The sequence below is a fragment of the Conger conger genome, chromosome 4 (genome assembly GCF_963514075.1).
Source record: "Conger conger chromosome 4, fConCon1.1, whole genome shotgun sequence".
NCBI classification, from domain to species: Eukaryota; Metazoa; Chordata; class Actinopteri; order Anguilliformes; family Congridae; genus Conger; species Conger conger.
The window spans coordinates 33,322,251-33,346,701 of NC_083763.1; the positions used below are offsets into that span (position 1 = coordinate 33,322,251).

Sequence of the window (24,451 nt, forward strand, 5' to 3'; positions counted from 1 at the left end):
TGTACTTCCCTCTAGGGTCTTTCAGCGCACTTATCCCAAGTAATGGGTATGCACTTTGCACTTTGTTGTACATCGCTCTGGATAAGAGCGTCTGCCAAATGGCATTAATGTAATGTCATGTAATGTCATGTAGATGAACAAATTTCAGTGATCCAATTGATTAGTATGTATTTTTACAGCATTCATGTACGTTTTCAAAACTACTATTTACAATTTGTGTGATTCTAGAGCAATTACTAACCAACATGATCCTGACCTACTTACTGTTGCCATATTATTGTAGCTGAGTTTGTGCCGAAAACAAAGACATGAAACACTTTGGATTAACTGTATATAACGTTGATTAAAATGATACAAATGTCAAGAGCATGGCACAGTCACCAGTTTTCCTAATTTTGCCCTCAGACCCCAGTGGGTTAATGTCAGTGACAAACCTCAATCTCTGGGACAAACGACAGTGAAACACAAGTGCCACCCCCCACACCTATCAATAATCCCCAAAATGAACAACAGCAGAATTGGCCTGTGGCAGTTACTGTGTATCTGACTCATCAAACTGTTCAGATTCACAGTTCTGGCACAAATACATTTCCTGGCCTTGGGTACAAGCATCAATTTGGCATAGTCAGACCCAGCTGAAAGCCTGTCTTGTATAGCCTAGGCATACGTCTGCTGCTCTAAACTAAATGTGTATATAATAATTAATTTACAATAACATTAGTACTATGATAAGAAACCTAGCTGTCAATATAACACAATATCACAATGTGCCAACTTGGCCCAAATTCATTGAGACAAATTGCCCCAAACTGACGTCTGCTATTTATAGTTCTCAAGGTCAGCTTAACATATGACTGAAGCAAAACTTACCCCACTGTCCCCTAATGCAGTGGTTCCCAAACTTTTATTCTACATGGCATGCATAGCTATATCTGACATAATGTGGCTCACATGACCCCTCTAAACACGAAGCACCTAATTAAGCCAAAGCAACTGCTTGTTAAAATGCAATTAAGGTTGGAACAAATACCAGCATACCAAGGACCAAGTTTGGGAATCACTGTCCTAATGTAAAATTGGTTGACCATTGCTTGGTTATTTAGTTGGCATGAACCATCTGAGCAGGACCTTTATGCATAGCCCCCTAATTATAGGCACAAGGAAATTAAAATAATATGCTGTGTAAAGCAAAATGTATAACTTAAAGCTGTATTTCACATGGGTTGTGACAAAGATGGCTTGGCCTCAGCTCTCTTTGTTGCATAAACCTCTATGTATGCAAAAGTCACCTTGGATAACAGTTTCTGTTAAATGCATAAAAGTCTGTAAATGCAATTCTCCCTGCCACCCTGCAACTCAGGCAGAGGATACAGGAAGTCTGACTCAGCTTCAGATTCAAACTTCCTTTTGAATCTGCAGTCACTTACTAAAGACCTTCTGAACCAACCACCAGTTTCTTCACCAGCCACGTCAAGCCTTTTGTTACTATCTCCACATTGTTGCCATTGCTTTACATTGAAATGAGCTTGACACAATGCAATGCCACAGGAAATACTGGCAACAACCTTTCCTGGAAGTTACATGAAGTTAGTTTAACATGCAGCATTTATAAATCATTGTGAGAAAGAAAGAGAGCGAGGTCAAATGAGCTTTCTACCAAAGCAATGCAGATCAGACCACATTTACTCCCCACACTTGCTACAGCAGCAGAAGTCTACTGCCCTGACCAATCGACTCCTTAGAAAAGGGTATCTCTCCAGGAGCTTGGGGGTGTTTTCACAGGGTGGAGACCGAAAATGAATCAGCTGGTTCTCACTGGTTACACTGTAATGAAAGATATAGGCTAGATTCTCTCTTCCCTTAATTACGAGACAATGGCCTGAATACCATCATTCTTGAGTTTAAGAATAAACTTTGATGTGAGTTTAAAGGTATACTATGCAGGATTTATTTCCTTGCTTCCCTCCAGTGTTTACAATAAAAAAATGTCTACCTCCCTGTTCTCAAATCCGTCTACACGGTCACAGTAATGAAGTTCACCCACCTAAAAAAAAAAAAAGATATTTTATTCTGGCTAGATGTTTGTAGCTTTTTAACACATTGTAGCTACATGTCTCTTTAAAAAACACAGCAACAGCATACCATTCAAGCAGTCATTCACAAGTAGACTAAATTTTAGACCAGCTCATGACCAGCTCAGTTTTAAAGTCAGTCAAGCTAGCATAGCAGACTTCTACAGCAGGGAAGGTATTGGGCAGAAGTGAACACAGAAACAGTAACAGTAATGACTGAGCATTTTATGTTTTATATTTTCAAGTATAAAATCCTGCATACTATGCCTTTAAGAATAAACTTGGCTTCAGGTAATACATTAAAGGTACAATAGGTAATTTCGGACTGCTCGCGGTAAAGAGAGGAATTGCAACAACAAACAACCTCAGAACACAACACTGTTTAAGCTTCCCACAGTATATGAATATAATGCGTGATATAAAGCATTATTATACAGTTCAGATTGTGCATTGTTTTGGAAAGCTGACCGTGAGAAATGCAACAGAGCCTGTCGTCTTTTCATAGTGCTCTCATTAGAAAATGTTTGCTGAACAGGTGACTTTATGAAATTTTGACTTTTGGTGTGCTACACAACACTATTTAAATTTTTTGTTCTTTTGAAGTTCACTTTAGCAACTATATTGTGAGCAAGCAAGTTATTTTGCTATGTAACTAGCAGGCTATATAACTAAGATAAGGATGATTCACTACAATTGATGCAACTGTAACCTTTGAGAGAAATAAAGGTTTAGCTAAACACGGATGATTGAACGCGTAAAGAGATAAAAGCAACGTGGAGCTGCCAAAATTGCACTCCAGACCAGCGATCACTGAAACTATGTATACTATTGCTTGCCTAGTTAGAAAACAATACCAGTTTGCTATCAAGCAAATTAGCTATTACTAGGAAGCTTACTGAATTTACAAATATCCACCTGAAGCACAACGCTTGTGCAATGGCTACTATGTTCGTATTGCCTATATTTTATCGTAAGTGGATATTTGTAAATTTGCCAAGCTAACTACAGTTCATTTGCTTGTTGCTACTGATAACAAACTGGTATTGTTTTATAAGTATATATATAGTCTTCGCTTGGATAATAAGCAATAGTATGCAGAGTTTCTGTGATCACTTGTCTGGATTGCAATTTGGGCAGCAATACGAACCAAGCCCCCACACCAATACATTACATTACATTATTGGCATTTGGCAGACGCTCTTATCCAGAGCGACGTACAACAAAGTGCATACCCATAACCAGGGATAAGTTCGCTGAAAGACCCTACAGGGAAGTACAATTTCAACTGCTACCAGTACAACAAAGATAAGGACGAGGGCCTTTTTTTTATTTTATTTATTTTTTATTTTTTTTGAGAACAAAGAAACAAAGAAACAGCAAAAGTGACCAAAGTTAACTATCCAAACACTGCTTACCTAGCCAACTAAGAATACCGATACACAAAGCAAGTCACAGAGACAACAATTAAGGTTCACAGGGAGGTAGGGAGGGATGGGGAGAGGTGCTGCTTGAAGAGGTGTGTCTTCAGCTTGCGCTTGAAGGTGGGGAGAGATTCTACAGTTCTGACCTCAACGGGGAGTTCGTTCCACCACCGTGGAGCCAGAACAGACAGTAGTCGTGAGCGTGATGTGGAGGTTCGGAGAGGGGGGGCCATTAGCTGTGGCAGTTAGAACCAATTTTCAATCAATTAGCTTGAATTGTTGTACAGCTGTACAATGTTTTGAGTGACGGGCCAACAAATGTACACTTTGAAACCTTAATTTAAGGACTATAAACACAGGCAGAGGGTGAGTTAACAGGTCAGCAAGAATGGTCTTGTAACAATGTATTAACACAAAAAATCTTACCTATTGCACCTCTAAATATCATGTATAGGGACGTTTCTGACACCATTTTTTCCTTCCCGATACTGATTCTGATACCTGAACCTGCATATCGGCCGATACAGAGTACAGATCCGACACCTGTGCTTTAAAATATATATATATATATATATATATATATATATATATATATATATATATATATATATATATATATAAAATGTTTGTGTGTAAGTACTGACAAATTTAATTTAATTTTTTAAAATGTCAACAAGTCAGATAATAGCCAAATTGCCAAATTAAAGATTTACATTTACATTGACATTATGCAGTGTAACCTCACAATTGCAGACCAGTGTGGTTAAATCCCTGTAGTTTACGTCCAGGCATGCTGGTCGATTATGTATGATTAAAAAAAAAAGGTAATGCATAGGGCAGCCTGTAGCGTAGTGGTTAAGGTAAATGACTGGGACATTTAGGGGAGGATTGTCTCCTGCTTAGTCTAATCAACTGTATGTTGCTCTGGATAAGAGCGTCTGCCAAATGCCAATAATGTAAATGTAATGTAATGCATTGGTTAAAACGATAATTCTTCATGTTTAAATGTGTAAATATGGTCCTGTTCAGTACAATATAATATGCGGGTCTATATTACCATAGGCAACTAGTCTAATAATTTTACTTTTATGCCAATACAGGTCTCTGTACAATTTGATATATTTGAATGTAACAGTAAACTTTGCAATGCATTTGCGGGACAATTGTGGTGGTGAGATTAACATAGTCCATTTCTTGCTGAAAGCAGGGAATTTTGGCATTCAATATCCAATGGATAAATAGCCTAATGAGAATGTATTGCTTCATTTATTTTTATTTAGATATCGCATAGTGGAAAGTGATGTTCAGTTTACCGGTAGTTTGAATTCACGTGTCAAAGAATAAATACGGATGAAGAAATGCTACAAAACAAGCCATAAGTGAACCAACAGTTACAGATTTAAAAAACACAGATATTCTTTGATAACCACCATACTTTAGCATTCAATTCCCTGCGGTATTTGCATTCTTAACCCTCTGAAATGGCCACAGATTTCTACTTTAGAATGGAAACAGCGTGCAGCATTTGTCCATTACATTACATTACATTAATGGCATTTGGCAGACGCTCTTATCCAGAACGACGTACAACAAAGTGCATACCCATAACCAGGGATAAGGGCGCTGAAAGACCCTAGAGGGAAGTACAATTTCAACTGATAGCAGTACAACAAAGATAAGGACCAGGGCCAATTATTATTATTATTATTATTTTTTTTTAAACAAACAAATGCAAAAGTATGACCAAACCCCTTAACTAGCCAAACACTGCTTACCTAGCCAAACTAAAAATACTGATACAGCTACTTTATTTATTTTTTATGTAGATACAGCATAGTGGAAAGCTACGTTCATTTTCCGGTAGATTGAATTTGCGTGTCAACGGATAAACACAGATCTTCTGTGAACCTAACGTTTAAAACTCAGTTCCCTTTTGCCTCGATGAACCAATTGTGCTCTTTCGTGTGATGCGCCTTCAAATGCTTTATAAGATTATATCAAATATTGCCAGATTGCTGACATTTTGCTAGCTCTTACAACACTCTCTGCTAGCACTGCACGTGTTGTTGTTTGCCTGAGTAGCATACATGAGCTATCATCACATGATAAATTATGTGGTATCAGATCGTTGCATAGACACTCGTACATGCCAATACCCGATCCAGCTTTTTGGTCTGTATCGGAGGCATTTCCGATACTAGTATCGGAACAACTCTAATCATGTATCAAGTTGAACTTTTAGGAGCTCTAGAATGTGTAGTTCCCACATCGGAAATAAACAGTAGGACAATTTGTGAGATTGTGGGCCATATTTTTCGGCCACCATCTGGTGTGTTGCGAGCTGGTGTGCTGTCAATTTAATATTTTTTTCTGGGTGATCCAGGCACAGATCCAGTCATTTTGGGACTCACCGCGTGCCAAAGTGGGAGGAGAGCCACTGCTCAAGGTGTGTCAGTCAAGAGTGAGCAGCTCATTGCCATGTTGGTGTAACTTATTGCAATTCTCCGGTAAGACAGGTCCGCAGCGCAGTCTATGACATATTGCTAATTTTTCTTGGATCATTCTGTTCAGTTTCTCTTTGATATAGCTAAATCCCACAAGCAGGAAAAATGTATCAGCTACATTGCATTTATTGTTCAGTTTTTTTTTCTTCTTTATAAGTTTAATTTAATTTTTTTTTATTGTTTGTGGCTGTTTTCATACTAGACTGTGATCCCTGGGATTAGGGATGTGTATCGATTTTATCGATACCGATACCAATACCGATACTCCTTATCGGTGCTGGTATTTATCGATACTCTTATCGATACCACGGCGTGTAATTTAGTGTATAAAATAAAGACGTTACAAGATGGTAAAAAATGCAATCGTTTTTTTATTACCACAAGGGGGGTAACACCAGCAACATCATTAAACAACTTACAGCACCTGCCTTTTAAGCCCTTAGCAAGTCAACATGTGCAGTGCGAGGTATGTCAAACATACAGCCTTAAAGGTAACTGTCAATGTGAAAATGCTTCAACAGAACAGAAGCTTACCGTATTTACCGGACGATAAGGCGCACCGGACTATAAGGTGCACCGTCAATGAATGGCCTATTTTAGAATTTTTTCCATATATAAAACGCACCAGACTATAAGGCGCACACATTATAAGGCGCTAAGTCAACAAAACAGTCAGATACCGTAACTCAGTCAGTCAAACTTTATTAATACAATACAAACCAGCAGTGCAAAAACTCAATGTTGTTCAAACATTAATGTGCATACTATTCACTTGTTCTCCCAAACGTGGAGGTAAACTTTTCCCTAAATCAGTAAACTCGTAAAAGAAAGGCATTCACAACAACTCACATGTAAGTGGCCAGCTTTTCTTGGTAATCTTTTGGCAGTTGCTGCGAGACGGTAGTTCGTGTGCGGATGGAGAGATTACGTCTTCTCATAAAACGAAAGCACCAAGAAGGACCGCCTCGAAAGTCATTGATGTTCATGTCTGTGCTAGCGCTGCTGCCTTAATTCGAACAGTGACTGTAGAGACGCTTCTACTTGCTGCTCTCTGTTCAACAACCCACTGTTCGAGTTGGTCCTCCAACTGTGGCCATCTCGCTTTGTGCCCTCGCAAACTCTTTTTAGTCTTCTTTACTTGGCGCAGGTCTTCTTCTTGCTTCCTCCATTTCCGTACCATTGATTCATTAATGCTGAATTCTCCCGCTGCTGCTCTATTCCCATGTTCTACTGCGTGACTGATAGCCTTGAGTTTGAACTCTGCGTCGTAAGCGTGTCTCTTCAAAGGTGCCATTTTGGGGTCTTTATTTACAAGTGGTGTATGACTGGGGGTAGGTAAGCACAGTACCTACCGGTATTTGGCGACCCCCCCTGACTACCGTAATGCTGCAAACGGTGCGCATTTGTAGTTTACCAGCCGTACTGTACGGTTTTTGAGAAAATTAAAGGTTTTTAAGTGCGCCTTATAGTCCGGAAAATACGGTAACTTAAAATTACAAATGCTTCTCAGAATAGATGAAATTAAAAAAAAACCTGGGGAGATGACCAAAGCCCTTGCCTACATGACACATACATGTAAACAGAACAGTGTAGGGGAGGCGCTTCTCCTGACGCATTTAGCCCTAACAGTTTCTAACTACTTTCTTGCATATATTGCATTGAGCCGAGGATTTATTGAGTTTGATGAAGTGAGCCCATACCTTGGAGCGCTTAGCTCTTACGGCCGACATATTGACTACTAGAGAAAACAACGGGGCGCTCCGTCATAACCTGTCGACGGCGGCAGTGTCATAATTGCGCGACGGTTAGGTAGACTCTTAAAAAATACCGAAAACAGTATCGTTTGTCCAGAATCTTTAGCGGTACTCTGGTACCAACTAATTAGGAACCGGTACCAAAAAATACTGGCTCTCGGTACACATCCCTACCTGGGATAGGCTACTGTATTCCATTTCTTACACCCATCTGTAATGAGAAGAATGGCATAAAAAACCTTGAACAATTTGTAAGGTCCTTGCACACAGGCCGGCAAATAATGTAGGGATTTTACTCTCTATGTAAACGGGGCACCAATTAATGTTATGTAGCAGTATAACTGCAAAAAGTAATCAGTCTCATAAAATTACTGTTATCAGAAATATCTAACCACAAATTTAGTATTTTTAATTAATAATTAAAATAAACAATATCAATGATTAACCGATAACCTGAAGGTTAGAAGTTCTTTGAAAGACTGATTTGACTCGGCTCTCATGTCTATGTAACACCAAAACAGACACCAGGTTCAATAAAATATATTTATTTAAACAGATGTTCAAACACAGAACATATATGGAGTTGAACTAACGGGAAATTAGTAGGATAAGGTATGTTAGGAATGTGTGCATGTGTGCAAGTGTCCCTTGAACAAAGGAAAGATAAAAGTAGCTAGCTTGGGTGGCTAGCCTGGGTAGTATGGGAGTGTTAGTGTTAGCTGTGAGAAAGAGAGGCTACTTGCGTAGCTTACTCTATGCATACACGAAAGACGGCAAATTTATTCACGTAACCAACTAACCAAATACATTTAAACGATAACACAAAGCAAATATAAAAACAAAGATTCAAAATATCAGTTAAGACTAAGCTAAACACTGCCTGTGCCTGGGATGTTTGTTTAGTCTTACTGAGTCCACCGCATTGCTGGATCCAAAAGGAGGTGCTGTCCTTGTAGAAGGGGCCGTGAATCGTTGTCCTGAGCAGATGCGCAAAGCTGGGACGTGTACTGCACGTTGTCGTCGGGTCCGTTCGGTTCTGAAAAATGTCCGCTGGTCCGTTTTCCATGTGGAAAGGTTTGTTGCTGTAGTTCATTGGAGAGCTGATGTGGCGGTCCACGTTCACCAGTTTCCGCTCACTATAGGACATCAAGTTACCGTGCGGTAGCTCCGTAAGGCCTGGTGGTGCGCTGTGCAGAATTCAGCCTCTGTCCGTGTCTCAGAGCAGATGAGGTGAAGAGAAGGGCCAAAGAGAAGTCGAGGGTCGAAAGAAAAAAGGGGTGTGTTTAAAGAAGAGAGAAAAGAAGAGAGACGATTGTCCCAAGAGCGTGGGAAGGTTTACAGGATTGGCCGAACCGTAACTACACGCCATGCAGGGTGGACGTCACAGAATTGTCCTGTGTGAGAAATGTGGTCCCTACAATCTTTTCCTTCAAATTATATGAGCGGTTAAAAAGATAGATTGCATTTGTAAACTCTGTATGACGATTAATGCAATATCTTGCAACAATTTCTCACTTAGCTAATGAATGTAATATCAAAATAAAACTTATATGTGATATGACAAAAGACATAATTACAGTTTGTGTTAAACAAGCAATGATCATTACACCGACCATTATGTATTGGTGCATACTGACAAATTGTTTCCAATTTGTGCCATCATACTCTGTGTGCAAGCTGCAATAAGTGCATTAGTTATCTATCTTCCTCGCTAGTATATATCATTCGGTTGTGTATAATATGAAAGAAACTGATAAACAACAAGCGCGTAAAGGTGATTAGGCCTATCGGACAGAACATTAAGCAAAACATAATGACATGGTATTTTAGGTGTCCTCTTTGACGTTCCATACAAGGCAGATAAAATGTTTTACTTTATTGCATTACAGGGAATACTGTACTTTCTTAAGGTACCCTGCTGAATACATCCTCTGATGGAGTGCTTGTTCATTCATATTCATATTTCCTACCTTTCCTTTCCAATAAAGGAAGGTGAGGTACAGTAGTTATCCGACCACCGGAATATCTAAACGAGTTGACTTAAGTATCTGACTATCGTAGCACCACATTTTTTTTAATGCTGTTAACCAAATCAGCATGGTCTTTCAAATTATCATTAGTCCTCTTTGTATCCACATGAAAAAATACTATCTTCACCTTCAAAACCATTACAGTGTAGCATGCATTGTAACTCTTTCCCCACTCTCCATGCACCCTGGCATATATGGAAAACCATGCATTTTAGTCTTGCATAGCCTGAAAGACTATAAATTACTCCTTGTTCATTCTATAATTTATTTGAATTAATTGGTTTGAGTTATACAGTGATTGCAACAACCCCAATCCTACTTCTCAATGTAACACTCTTATTAAGCATGAATTCCACAGAAAGTCTTTCTCTTGAGATGACAAAATCTTAATTCCATTACAACAGTGTTTATTTCATAAAGGCACCAAAGATAGCCAATACAGATACCGCTACCACCTTTGCAGCCTCAGTTTCAGTGTTCACATTTCAGTTTTTTCTAAAGGGGGGGGGGGGGGCAATGTGTATTTACAGGAATCCAGCCATAAACCAACGGCTCCTAAATTCTTGTGGCTTGTGAGCGCCTTATTCAAGCATCTGACCACTATTGCACACAGCAATGCATTGAATCCCTTTGAGTGTCAGGTGATTTCTACACAACAGCTCCATGAGTCACATGAGACGAGTGGGGAAAGTGTCCACTCAGGAACGCAGGTCACAGGAGAGCTTCTACAAAAATCTCTACAAAATCGAAAACCACATAAATGGTGAGACACAGCTCCATGGATTAGGACTCTTTCCCTAATCATAACTTCAAAAACATTTTAAAAAATTGCATGCACCCTAAGAACATGTACTGTTCATAGCACGAATGGAGGGCAAGCCTGTTTGTGGCCTCACTGATTTAAAAAGGGGAAGATGGAGCATCATTTCATGGCTGCTGGTGTTTGGAATCTGTTTAGCTTTGTAAAATCCTTTATAATTATATGAAAAATATATTGTTCATAATTTGCAAGTGACCTTTAAATGTTTTTGCAGTTCGAATTTCATACCTTATACCATGCCACACACACACATGTGCTTGCGGGCACACACACACAGTGGAGCAGTGCTGCTCTCTCCTCTGGAAATTCTTTCAGATTGATTTACTCAATCGATGCAGAAGTAGACAAAATAACAAGGATAAACTAAACATGCTTGATTAAAAACACAGACAGAGAGGCCTCATTATGTCTCCACTGTCAGACACAGTCCCACAGCCGACAGCAAAGACGTCATCTGCAGGACAGGAAACCTCCTTTGCCAAGGTAATGACAGCTAAAAACCATCAGCTCCAAATCAATCTACCGCCTGTTTTTTCTTTGTCTCTGAAATAACCAAACTGGCCCAAAGTAATGAAGTGGCAGATTAAAAATGTAGCCTTAAGATGGAATTCCAGGGTCCAAGTATCCAGTTGAAATTATACTGCAATTCAACCAACAAAATAGTGTACTCTAAAACCCAGTTGTTATGACACTCAGTCACAAAGTTTACTACAGAGGTAATTATGAGGAAACTCATGGACATCAGTCAGTTGTTTCCCATTTTTTTCTTTATATATCCATTTTCAAGCCAGCCAGGAAGAGCAATTCCAATGTTGTCTCTTGAAGGAGTCCCATCTGCTCATCCTTTTGTTCACTCTACTTTTGCTTCTTCACCACTGCTATTGCAGTAGCTACAAATGCTCAGCTGAAAACTGATCCACAGGCCCTGTAATCACATGTAACATCCCATTTTAGAATAACAAATAGGCCTACAGGTAAAGAAGCACACATTTGGCAAAGGAATACCAAAGACAGAGATTCCCAGTGCATTATCGGTATGTTTTAAAATTGTTATTTTATAATATTTTCATGGTAGAAATCCTGCATAGTATGCAATTGACCCTTCCAGGGTACATAACATACAATATTGTAGTGGGTGCGGCATTGACTGGCACTTCCATTCAAAATAGCACATTTTGAACCTCAATATATCACCCATCTCAATGCCATTTCACAGGTCTAGTACAATGGCAATGGGCTCGCCAACTACTGATTTTGCTATTGCTACGTTGCACCCTTACCCAATAGTTAGCCATGATTTTGTTTACTTGGTCAATTACTTTTGCACAAATATTAATAATTATGTATAAGCCCATATACGTACATACTGGAGGCTACATATCTGCTTCTGCGCTTTTATCTAGAACGACATACAGTAGGCCTATATGAACGGGATCATAGTAGTATACACTCTATACTCTTATACACTTTAATGCGGGATCTAATTAATTAATCACACTAGTTTAATTAACGCTAGTCCCAAATAGGACACATTGGACACTGGAAATAAAGCAAGCTTTACATAATTGCAAAATATGTATATTACCTCTCACTTTAATATGCAAAATTGCCAATATATTTTACAGTGCACTACGATAAGATTATGAATCTTTTGAGAGGTCTCAATCTTAAACAATCTGCCCAGCAGTGCGGACATGTAGCTATGTTGTCAGAGATCTGTACTGATACCTTGATGGGGAACAGGCTGTTTCTATTGCATTGTGCGTTAGCGTTAGGGCTGATCAAATTCATTTTATTGTGATTATATACATATATTTTAATCTTCAACTGGGCTTGAACCAGAAACCTTCCGAGTTTTTTTACCTTAGCCACAAGGCTACAGGCTGCCCTCAAATATATCAGCACACGTGTTTGCATGTGGATGTGCATATGCACTTGCACAAGAGAGAATACTTTGTTATTTAGTACTTTTCCACTTAAAACACCATTAGCACCCCACTGGCTCAAACCTTTGTGTGGCGAGACAAACTTCCTCTCTGGGTGACTGTAAATGCCAAACAGCTGAGTGTGGCTGGTCTGTCAGTGTGCAGAGTGGGAAACTGATGATCCCTGGTGCTCTTTTCAGTTTACTAATGTGAAAGGGTGTTGGAATAAAGAAAAATAAATCAAATGAATAAAAGTTATCAAAAACCCATATCACCCATGTGAAAAAGTAATCCTGCCCCTTGTAACTTATAATAGTAGTAACTAAAAATAATAATACTAATTAATTTAATTGATAATCACATTCAGCTGAACACCGCCAAGCTTGATTGCACCCAGCCCTGTTGAATCTAAACCACACTCAAATTGAACCTTGCCATCAGAGTAAAGTAGTCACCACAAATCTACAAGCACACTAGGAAATTCCAGAAAACAAAAAGCTGTTGAAATACATCAGTCTGAAGCCTTTGTAACCCTTCCATGGTGAGAACCATTATCTTCAAATGGAAACCATCTGGAACGGTGGTGAATCTTCCCAGGAGTGGCCAGCCTGCCAAACTTTCTCCAAACTCATCCAGGAAATCACAAAACATCCCAGAAGAACTGCAGGTCTCTCTAGCCTCAGCTAAGGTCAGTGATCACGACTCCACAAGAAGAGACCATAGGATTCATGGGAGAGTAGCAAGGATAAAGCCACAAAAGTGCAGGATAGGGAGAAGCTGAAGGAGAGTGAGGGAAATTTCCCCACAACATGATTCCCTGTGCAAGGTGATCACAAGTTGAAACTGAAGCAATGCACACATGACAGTTATCAAACGAAAGTGTTTGATTGCAGTTATTGCTGCTAAAGAAGGTGCAATAAGTTATTACATTTAAGGGGGAATTACTTTCTTATATGGGTGTTTGAATGGGTGGGTGAACTTTTTTTCATAAGTCACCAGTTAAAGACTATTTTCAAACACAGGTTAAAACTAAACTCTCAAAACCAAACTCCTTCCTGTTGGAGGGCCGAAGGAGATAACTGCAGTGTTAAATCACCAGTGTATATATCTAGGTCACTGTACACACCACAGTACACCAGAAAATATTATATTTATATAATAAATATTATGCCTATTATGTCCCAGCAATGTCCCATCTGTACATTTTATTACTGATTACAAGCAAAAGACAGATTCTGACCAGTAGATTTAGTAAGAGTGACAGAAAAGGGCCCGTCTGATCAGATGGACAGAGACTCTAATCTAAGGCTACAAAGGAGTGAGCATATACAGTGGTGTGAAAAAGTGTTTGCCCCCTTCCTGATTTTTTTTTTTTTTTTTTTTTTTTTGCATGTTTGTCACACTTAAATGTTTCAGATCATCAAACAAATGTAATTATTAGTCAAAGACAACACAAGTAAACACAAAATGCAGTTTTTAAATGAAGGTTTTTATTATTAAGGGAGAAAAAAAAATCCAAACCTGCGTGAAAAAGTGATTGCCCCCTAAACCTAATGACTGGTTGGGCCACCCATAGCAGCAACAACTGCAATCAAGTGTTTGCGATAACTTGCAATGAGTCTCTTAGCGCTGTGGAGGAATTTTGGCCCACTCATCTTTGCAGAATTGTTGTAATTCAGCCACATTGGAGGGTTTGAGCATGAACCGCCTTTTTAAGGTCATGCCACAGCATCTCAATAGGATTCTGGTCTGGACTTTGACTAGGCTACTCCAAAGTCTTCATTTTGTTTTTCTTCAGCCATTCAGAGGTGGACTTGCTGGTGTGTTTTGGATCATTGTCCTGCTGCAGAACCCAAGTTCGTTTCAGCTTGAGGTCACGAAGATGGCCGGACATTCTCCTTCAGGATTTTTTGGTAGACAGCAGAATTCATGGTTCCATTTATCACAGCAAGTCTTCCAGGTCCTGAAGCAGCAAAACAGCCCCAGACCATCACACTACCACCACCATATTTTACTATTGGTATGATGTTCTTTTTCTGAAATGCGGTGTTACCTTTACGCCAGATGAAATGGGACACACACCTTCCAAAAAGTTCAACTTTTGTCTCGTCAGACCACAGAGTCTTGGGGATCATCAAGATGTTTTCTGGCAAAATTGAGACGAGCCTTAATGTTCTTTTTGCTCAGCAGTGGTTTTCGTCTTGGAACATTTTTGCCCAGTCTCTTTCTTATGGTGGAGTCATGAATACTGACCTTAACTGAGGCAAGTGAGGCCTGCAGTTCTTTGGTTGTTCTTGTGGGGTCTTTTGTGACCTCTTGGATGATTCGTCGCTGCGCTCTTGGGGTAATTTTGGTCAGCCGGCCACTCCTGGGAAGGTTCACCACTTTTTCGCCATTTGTGGATAATGGCTCTCACTGTGGTTCGCTGGAGTCCCAAAGCTTTAGAAATGGCTTTATAACCTTTTCCAGACTGATAGATCTCAATTACTTTCTTTCTCATTTGTTCCTGAATTTCTTTAGATCTCGGCATGATGTCTAGCTTTTGAGGATCATTTGGTCTACTTCACTTTGTCAGGCAGGTCCTATTTAAGTGATTTCTTGATTGAGAACAGGTGTGGCAGTAATCAGGCCTGGGTGTTGCTAGAGAAATTGAACTCAGGTTTGATAAACCACAGTTAAGTTATGTTTTAACAGGGGGGGGGCAATCACTTTTTCACACATGTAGGTTTGGATTTTTTTTCTCCCTTAATAATAAAAACCTTCATTTAAAAACTGCATGTGTTGTCTTTGAATAATATTTAAATTTGTTTGATGATCTGAAACATTTAAGTGTGACGAACATGCAAAAAAATAAGAAATCCACTTTCACACCACTGTATGTGTACCCGTTTAACCACTTAGAATCCCTATACAGCATATTTCCCAGGGCCTAGACCCACAACTGCACAACTGCTTTACCATACAAACCACCCTGCCCTGTACTGGTAGGTCACAATCCTCCCGTAGCAACAGTCCCAATATGCCACATCAGTCCCCCCTTTACTTAAACAGACCCTTGCTCTGTTTAACCATTTCTTTACTGAATGAACCAAACAAACTAAAAAGAAAGAGAGCACTGGTGTATGTTTAGGATCACTGCCCTTCTTAGTGATGCTATAAAAATGTTTGTTTCGGTAAGCCTATTCTTTGGCCTATATTTTTTTCTTATTTCTCAGCCTCATAAGGGATGACTGACACTGGTCCTCACGTTGACAAATGGTAATAAGACTCCAAAGGGAATCAAAAGCCTAGAATCAAGACTAGATACTGAAAGCATTTAATACCACAGACTGTTCAGAAACAGCTGAGAATCCAACTGCTGAATTACTTTTAGTCCACTAAAATGGGGGGACTATGTTTAAAAGACGGATCACCCAATATGGATGTAAATACTCTGAAATTAAAGGTGACGGTCTGCACATTAATTGTTTCATTTCATATCCAATGTGCTGGAGTACAAAGCCAAAAGAACAGGAATTGTACCACTGGCCCAATACATATGTATGTGATCATTTCTAAATGAGTAAAAAAAAAAAAATAAAAGTAAAAAAAGTTATCCAATTTATCACCTGTATATTCACCCTTTTGTACATAATATACAGTAAATCCTCAAATTGTGTCCGGGATTCTATTTGAAGCCGGGCATCGGATAATAGCCGGGGCCGTGGTCGATTCGGACAAATAAAGGCCGGCCCCCAAATACAAGCCGGGGTAATATTAACTACCAGTAGGGCTATCAGTCCATGAGCACTAGAAGACATTGTTTCGATTTAACTCAATGAAATAAAAGAGCTCTTCTTAATATTTTATATTGTTGGTTGGTTTAATACTGTTGCCAATGAAGTCGTTGTCCTACACCATGGGTCTCAAACACGTTGCTCTCAAGCTACCAGTCGCTTGCCGCCCCCTTCTGAGTAGCTTGCCAAAAGCTGAAGCAGTATACATTTAAACACAATTGTTGCCGCGAGGCATTCCAGCCTACGAATTTAATAAAAAAGTAAATCAGGCAAAATTAAAAAATTTACTCAATTTAGCCTACTTGGCTACGCAATAAGGTTTCCATGTATTTAGTTCAATGAATGAATGAAAGCGGCTGCCTTGGCTCGCAATAAACAGACGGGTTGAAATCCCGACACTGTGAACCCCCAGATTTCAGTGCCCATCAGTCCCAACATTTAGCAATAGAATCAGAATCAGAAGCCTGCTCACTATAAAACGCACTTTAGGAAAAAAAAGATCCTTAACTTGCTGTTATCTACGCTAATTTGTTATTGTTCATGAAGGCATGTCTGGCAAATGGTTATTTTATGGATTCTGGACTTGTATGTGATTTATTGTGAGAATATTTGCAATATTCTGTTAAGACTGACACTATGACTTACCAAACGGTGTTTCCTGATTAGCCTACACTAATTGATTTCTGAACAGTTACAGGAAGTGTTGAACAGTGTTGGCCCACTTTAAGTGTAGCCTTTTACTTTATTTCTAAGAATAAAATTCTACAACAGAAGCCTAATAATAAATAAAGGCCTGCCTCGAATACAAGCCTGCCCCAAATAAAGGCCTGTGCTTTGTGCAGCCTAAGTAAATAAAAGACCCCGGACACAATTTGAGGATTTACAGTAAGCACATGTATAAAAGACCAAATCTTCAAATACACGCATTTGAATAAAATGCAAAGCCTTCAGCTTTACCCATATACACTCACTGAGCACTTTATTGGGAACACCTGTACACCTGCTTATTCATGCGATTTCCTAATCAGCCAATCGTGTGGCAGCAATGCAATGCATAATATCCTGCAGATACAGGTCAGAAGCTTCAGTGAAGAATGGGAAAAAATGTGATCTCAGTGATTTCAACTGTGGCATGATTATTGGTGCCAGACTTCTAGTTTAGTATTTATTTAACTGCTGATCTCCTGGGATTTTCACACACAACAGTCTCTAGAATTTACTCAGAATGGTACGAAAACAAAAAATATCCAGTGAGCAGCAGTTCTGCGGACCATGCACCATGTCACAAAGCAAAAGTCATCTCAAACTGGTTTCATGAACATGACACAAGTTCTTCAGTGGCCTTCTGAGTCACTGGATCTGAATCCATTAGAACACCTTTGGGATGTGGTAGAGTGGGAAATTTGCAGCAAGAATGTGCAGCTGACAAATCTGGAGAAATGACATGATGCAATCATGTTAACATGGAACAGAATCTCAGTGGAATGTTTTCAACATTGTGTGGAATCAATCCCACAAAGAATTGACGCTGTTTTGAGAACAAAGTACCCAGTATTAGTATTAGTATATGTTCCTAATAAAGTGCTCACTAAGTGTATAACCAGCTGTATACAAGCTCAGCATGTAAAATACATCGTGGGAGTGTGTGTCTGCTATGAAAATAAATTAATAGGGGTGTACATGAAACATGGAATGCACAGCTCATAAATGAAAGGTAAAACACTGGCAGCCAACTTGAACACCACGCTCTGGTAAAAGTGGTCACAAAGTAATCTGATGCATATAAAGTCTCATGCTATATCTTTATATCTTTCTATTAAGGCCCATGTGTACAAATGCATGTCTTAGAATTGTGTGTGTGGCACATCTCTTTGGGTCTGTGGAGCGGGGGAAGGGTGTGCTTAACACTCACATCTCCAGAACACTTCATTACCAGAACACACAATGCCCCCTTTTGATAATGCGACTTTGCAGACACATTCATGTATTTCTTTGCCTGACCCTGTGCCTACATTATGAGACTATATCCACCTACTTGCTGTGCCGTACAGTGAACAAACACATACTGCCTCTATAGCGGTGGGAACTACTTACAACAGAACTACTGGAAGTCACTTTCCAAACTTAACAAGCACTTCATTTCACCATATTTGTAGAGAGCTGAGTCATTCAAAAAACTTTCAAATGACCCGGTTTCTTGGCTTGAAAACATTTGTGAAATGAGATAGCAAAGTGGAGAGAATGTTTTCTATTACAACCACTACCAAATCGATAATACTTCCCACATACATCACAGAACTTCTTCATGGATCCAGTGACAGTGTCCGCATTTAGGGTTCACACTCAAAGAGAGGGGGAAAGGTGCATTTTCATTATGCTTTGTAACAACAGGCGGGACATAAGAGTTGCTATACCTATACCAGTGCTAATAACCCCATCAAATCATTCTGATTTCCTGCACAATCAGAACCTGGAAACCAGCACTAAAAGAATGAATCCTGGCACATGATCTGAATGCTCACTATGCTGTTGTCTTGAGAATGAACAGCATGTTTTTAATACAAATTACAGTAACGCACTCATTAAGAGTGCATTATTGAAATCAAAGTCTCAGGTTAACCATATTTGTATCGGTCCGATAACTAAGTGTCTGAATATTATGAGTAAATATTATGGGTATTGAATATGGTGACATATAGTTAAGCAAGTTGTTTTACACCACAGAACATATAGTCTAGGTAAGTCGGGTTTTATTTTTCATGTTTTAAAACTGGTGAAAATCGGATGAAAAATGTGACATTTAAAAAAAACAGGTGAAAATCGGATTATAATAATGAACATTTTTGGGATAAATGTTTTATTTTAGTTTTAAACCATAGGCTTTGTGAATGGAACAATGATAGTGCGCATTCCAGGAGATTGGATACGTTGCGCCTGCTATTTCAACTAATCACGTTTGCAGTGACATATACAAGACATAGGCCTAACATTGCCGTAATAATGACATTCTAATACAAAATACTAAGGAATCCCGTTTAATCTCTTAAACCGCACAACTAGAGTGCGTTTTATTTGCATTCAATTATTTCTAACAGTGAAGTAATCAAACTAACGGTTCTATTTGTATTAATTATTTTACAATACCACTGTTTTAGCAACAATGGTTCCTTATTTTATGTGAGGTGACAAAACAAGCATGGGGGGGCTTCAATTTCTATGCATTTTAGAACTTCACAGATAACATGAATCAGGTTAAAATTGGTACTCTTTTGACTGTGTTATTTTTTCCTCCCATAGTTTGGACACCCAGCGAACCAAACCACTGTTCCTTTTCGATTCCAGGGCCGAAGCTGCTAATTATAGCTAGTTAGCCGTAGTTGCACTGTTCACTCGTCAGCATACTTGGTAACGTGAGTAACACCCAACTTAATGACCTAGCTGGTTTCTGCTGCAAAAATGAAGAAGGACATGAACTCCCTTGTACTACCATCTTTTCTCCACGACCATGCTCTCTTTCAAAACACACACACACAAAGGGTGCAAAAATGCACTCACTCTCTCACCATTCCCAGTGGCCTCACATACACACATGGACCAATCACCAGATTCCCACTATTAAAGCTGCATATCCTCATTTACCAACAATGGCAATGGTCTAGAGAACCAACTCATAATAGATTTTAATTCAAAAAAATATTTCAAAGGAGGAGAAAAATGCTAAATTCAGTTTACTGTGCTTCCTTAAAAATCTGGGAATTTGGAGCCATTGATACCAACCACCATGAAGGCCTACTACTGCCAATGTAATTCATATTATTTTGGTTTCCTCATCATTTTGTTTACTCATTTTTGTTGAGTCATCATTCAACCGCAAGCACCTGTGCCCAGATACAAAGGATTCTCAGTCATTCCATCACAGCAAATCTGATAAAAGTCTTATTCATCGGGTGTTCTGACAGACACAAAACACTGTTGTTGGAAAGGTTATTTTTTTTATTCAAAGTTATTATTACAAGACCAAAATGTGCTTGCAAGTGTGATTGTATGTTTAATAGTCTTCTGAAGGCTTGTCAGTACAGAGTATAGCTTGCTCTCAGCTACACAGTTTGGATGCCATCGTGAGAAAGGTGGTGGCAGGTCTTGGTATGAAAGGGAGACGAGGAGCTGCAGAAAGGGGAACTAAAGTTTGCAACTAACCCCCCCACCCCACCCCCACCACAGAAAAAAAAAACTCTCTGCCTGGTTTCCTTATTCTGTTACAGTAAGAGGCAGAGATGTGCATGCAGTTAAACCCCACAATGATGATCTGAGTGATCCTGCAGAAACCAGCTCCTCAGTGTACAATCAGCAGACCAGGAGAGGTGCCCCCTTTACACTTGTAAAAGTCTCCTTTTTTATGTAAACCCTACAGTACATTTAACATTTATTGCACATGTATTTGCTTGGCACACACTTTATTATTATTTAGCTGGACAAAAATAATCCAAGTTTTGCCTACAGCTGAAAATTTACAAAAGTGACTCAGTTGAAGTGCTTTGCTTTACTTTTTTGGCTGCCCCATGACTATATGACTCACCCAGGTTACCCCAGTCCACAGCTGGCCTCTAAATGTCAGGTCAGAGTAAAGATGCTCAAATGTGAGCGTTAGTTCCTTAGTTCCTCACTGAAGATATCAGTGCCACCCATCGTCACCGGTCACTCGGAAGCACCGAATGACGCACATTTCCTTCGCCATCTACTCTGATAATGGGTAGCCTGCTGTATACACTACCCAGCAAATCAGAATAAAGGAATTTAATGTTTCCTTTAGAAATGTCACGCTGTACCATTAACAGGCCATTCGTCATGTATTTTGTGCACACCGAATAAGGCCTATTGAATACAAATTAGATAAATGTCATTTAGCCTAGAAAATGGAACCCTGATTTAGTCTTCCGATCATCCGTGTTTTTCCACCAGTTTGGATAGGTCTAGATTGACGCTAGCAGATTCTTGAGGCTGACTGCTCGTTTAGGAGACTCCGATGGAATGATGTCACTAGACTCTTCCAGTAAGTCTTTAGCACTGAAAGACTAAACACAAAAAAACACTACATTTTAGTTCGAAATACACAATATTTGGTTTCAACTGAAAGTAGCCAAAAACATATTGCTTGTCATCTGACGGATGCATTATGCTAATCTACTAACCGAATCGAAATGTAGCCTACTGTAGAAAGAGGTGAATATGGCTAGGCGAGGGAGTCAACTGATGCGCTTGGACACTTCACTTAAAAGAGAGCAATGAATCAGCCTTTCCTCGATGGTGGTTGTCGCTTGCCCGATGATTCGGGAGCACCCTAAGGCTTACCAAGTAATCGACCGTGTTATTCCTACCCAGGGCGTAATTACCAAGGCTACTAACAGAGGAAGCCGATTTAGGTATAGTAATTCAGTTACGTAATTATTAACCAGGCGCACAACAACAACGTTTAAGTCGGAATGTGTCGCTGATAATACAGGCGAAGTAAAAATGGTTCTTTCTGGACACCCCCCGCCCACGTTAAACGGGACCCACTTGAGTGTAAACAGTAGAGAATGGAAAGCACCCCGGTTTTCATGCACGCACCGACACAGTAAAACGTCCGTACAGAGCGAAACAAGCTCAAGCGCGATACGATCATCTGCTTGTTCATCTAAAGTCGACACAATTTTAGAACGATGGACTTTTTGTATGTGCTACCTTTGTGAAAAATTGTGTTGCTAATTAGTTATACACACAGCAGCGGTTCCGTCCAAAACGAGGTCGACAGTGTGTAGCTAAATATCACGCAGAAAGCTAAACTCGCTCGGTAGCGAAAGAAAAATGTAAACGTGTCAACATCTTGAATTAATCAATGCTTCTCTAACTTTAAACTAATTAGCAAGGGCTCTGCTGACAGCTCCCATGGTCTACTGTGATTTCTTTACGATACGATATGTTATTCAGATGGAACTTTACAAAAGGCTGGATGGCACACTACCCACTAATGCAAAAAATGCGGCTCATTGCTAATGCCAAATTTCCCAACGTTGGCATTTCTAGGAATACTGATCTGCAAATCCTGTGTTACTTTAAGATGGAACATTCTAAAGCTTGACACTTCACAAAATGCGTAAACTTACCCATTTATGTTGGTTATGTCTTTCCGATTGTGATGTCGATGGGCTGTTCTCTCCGTTTATAACACTGTCAATGTGTAAATGTAAATTATAAACTGAAATCCGCTACTTTTTGGTACGCGAATCCAATACCCCAGCCCCTCTTGGTCACACGAGACTGATACAGTTGCAATCCCCTTGTGGAATAGAGGGCACGTTCAGAGTGCCATGTTCCTGTGTCAGAATCTTTTTTTTCACAGGGGTGAAGAAAAAGCGAGGCAAAACCGTTGTGCGTATACCTTACACCGCTGTGCGCGTTATTCTAACAGCCTCCTTTCTCCTTCTCCTCCCCTCCCTCTTGCTGTTTCGCTCTGTTCAACCAAAAAGTCTCGCGAGAAAGCCTGCCCAAGCACTTTACACAGGCGGCGATCTCACGATCTCACTTATTTGGTATTCAATAATCTTGGTGTAATAACGAAACTTTAACTAACGTTAAAGTTCGTGCTCAGACGATTTCAGGTACGGGCAGACTATGCATATACAAATACGTTTGTTTTAGCTATATAGTGTAGCCTACAAGTGGTCAGAGCAATCCGATTTTCTGCAAACAATTTTAATTATTCAATTATTGCATAATAATTGCAGACATGCCTAAACATCCACTTTAAGGTCGAGAAAAAATACTCACGTTTCAGTTACCATGCGAAATATGCATGTTGCGCGCAAGCTGCACGCCGGAAGGTCGAGCATGGGAAGATTAAAACTTAAAAAGTTTAATGCTGCCCCCTTCTGGTCATATTGATGTTTTGCGCGAATATGGCAAATTTGGCCTCAGGTGTGGCCATTCCTTAGTCATGGTGATAAACCACAATACCTTTCCCAACATTGGCCAAGTGACGCATGCAGCTGCAATAACTTTAATACCTTTCAGTTCACCATTTGAATGGGCACAGGGGTCCCACGTCTGATACGAGTAATTTAAGAAAAGAAAGCCTGAGTTTAAACAATCTAAAGTCAACTTCCACCACTAATGTGGGTATGGTCTTTTTAAATTGCTTTCAATTTCAATTTCTGTTCTTTTGGCTCTGTAATCCAGAATATTGGATTTGAACTGACACAATGAATGTGAGGTTAAAGTGCAGATAAACTTAAATTTGAGGTTATTCACCTACGCCCCCATTTTAGGGGACCAAAGGTAATTGAGCAGTTTGGTTCTCAGATGTCTCAGATTAGTCAGGTGTATTCAGTTGCTTCCTTAATGTAGGGATAAGAAAGCTTTCAGTATCTAATGTGTATTCTTAGCTTTTGATTGCCTTTTGATTCTGTTGTTAGCATTTGTCAGCTTGAGGACCAGAGTTGTCCCAATGAAAGTGAAGGAAGCCATTATGTGACTGTGAAATAAGATAAAAAAAACAGTCAGCGACATAGGCTAAACAATAGGCTTACCAAAACATCCTGTTTGGAACATCATTAAGACGAAAGAGAGCACTGTTATATGTTTGGGATAATTGCCTTGACATGGAATGAAGCACCGTCGCTATGTGCTGGAGGTATTTGATTGAACTTGAGCAAATAAGATGCTTCTGTACACTTCATTCTATATTCTGCTCTTGGATTTTTAGCCTCCACACTTTGACCTTTTTTCCATAACTCTGCACGCTCTTTTAGGTACTTCTTAGCAAACTGGCCATCCTGTTTTTGCAGCTAACTAGTGGTCTGCATCTTGAAGTGTAGCCTCTGTAGATATGTTTGTGAAGTCTTCTGCAGAGTTTAGTCACATTCACATCCGCATCCTGAAAAGTATTTCTCATCTATTGGGCAGGTGGTCGGTGTTTTGGGTGTTAGTCCTATCTCCATTGAGTCACCTGTGCTGTCTTTCTTCTTAATGCTGTTTACAGTTTATTTTGATAAGCTTATTGTTTTTCTCTCTCTATTGTTTTTTTTAATTTATTATTATTTCTCAGCCTCATAAAGGCTTCTTTGACTGTCACAACTCTGGTCCTTATGTTGACAATGACAATATTTTTTTA

At 39.5% G+C, this 24,451-nt stretch overlaps 1 protein-coding gene across 5 annotated transcripts in view; it reads right to left on the minus strand.

Moving 5' to 3' along the window:
* sh3kbp1 (SH3-domain kinase binding protein 1) overlaps positions 1-22,777 on the minus strand; it is a 93,798-nt gene extending 71,021 nt beyond the window's left edge. For all 5 annotated transcript variants that reach the window (XM_061238276.1, XM_061238275.1, XM_061238273.1 and 2 more), the window contains exon 1: positions 22,446-22,777. In XM_061238276.1, coding sequence (XP_061094260.1) covers positions 22,446-22,449 — 4 coding nt within the window. In that variant the 5' untranslated portion in view covers positions 22,450-22,777. The remainder of the gene's footprint in view (positions 1-22,445) is intronic.
* Positions 22,778-24,451: the final 1,674 nt, after the last annotated feature.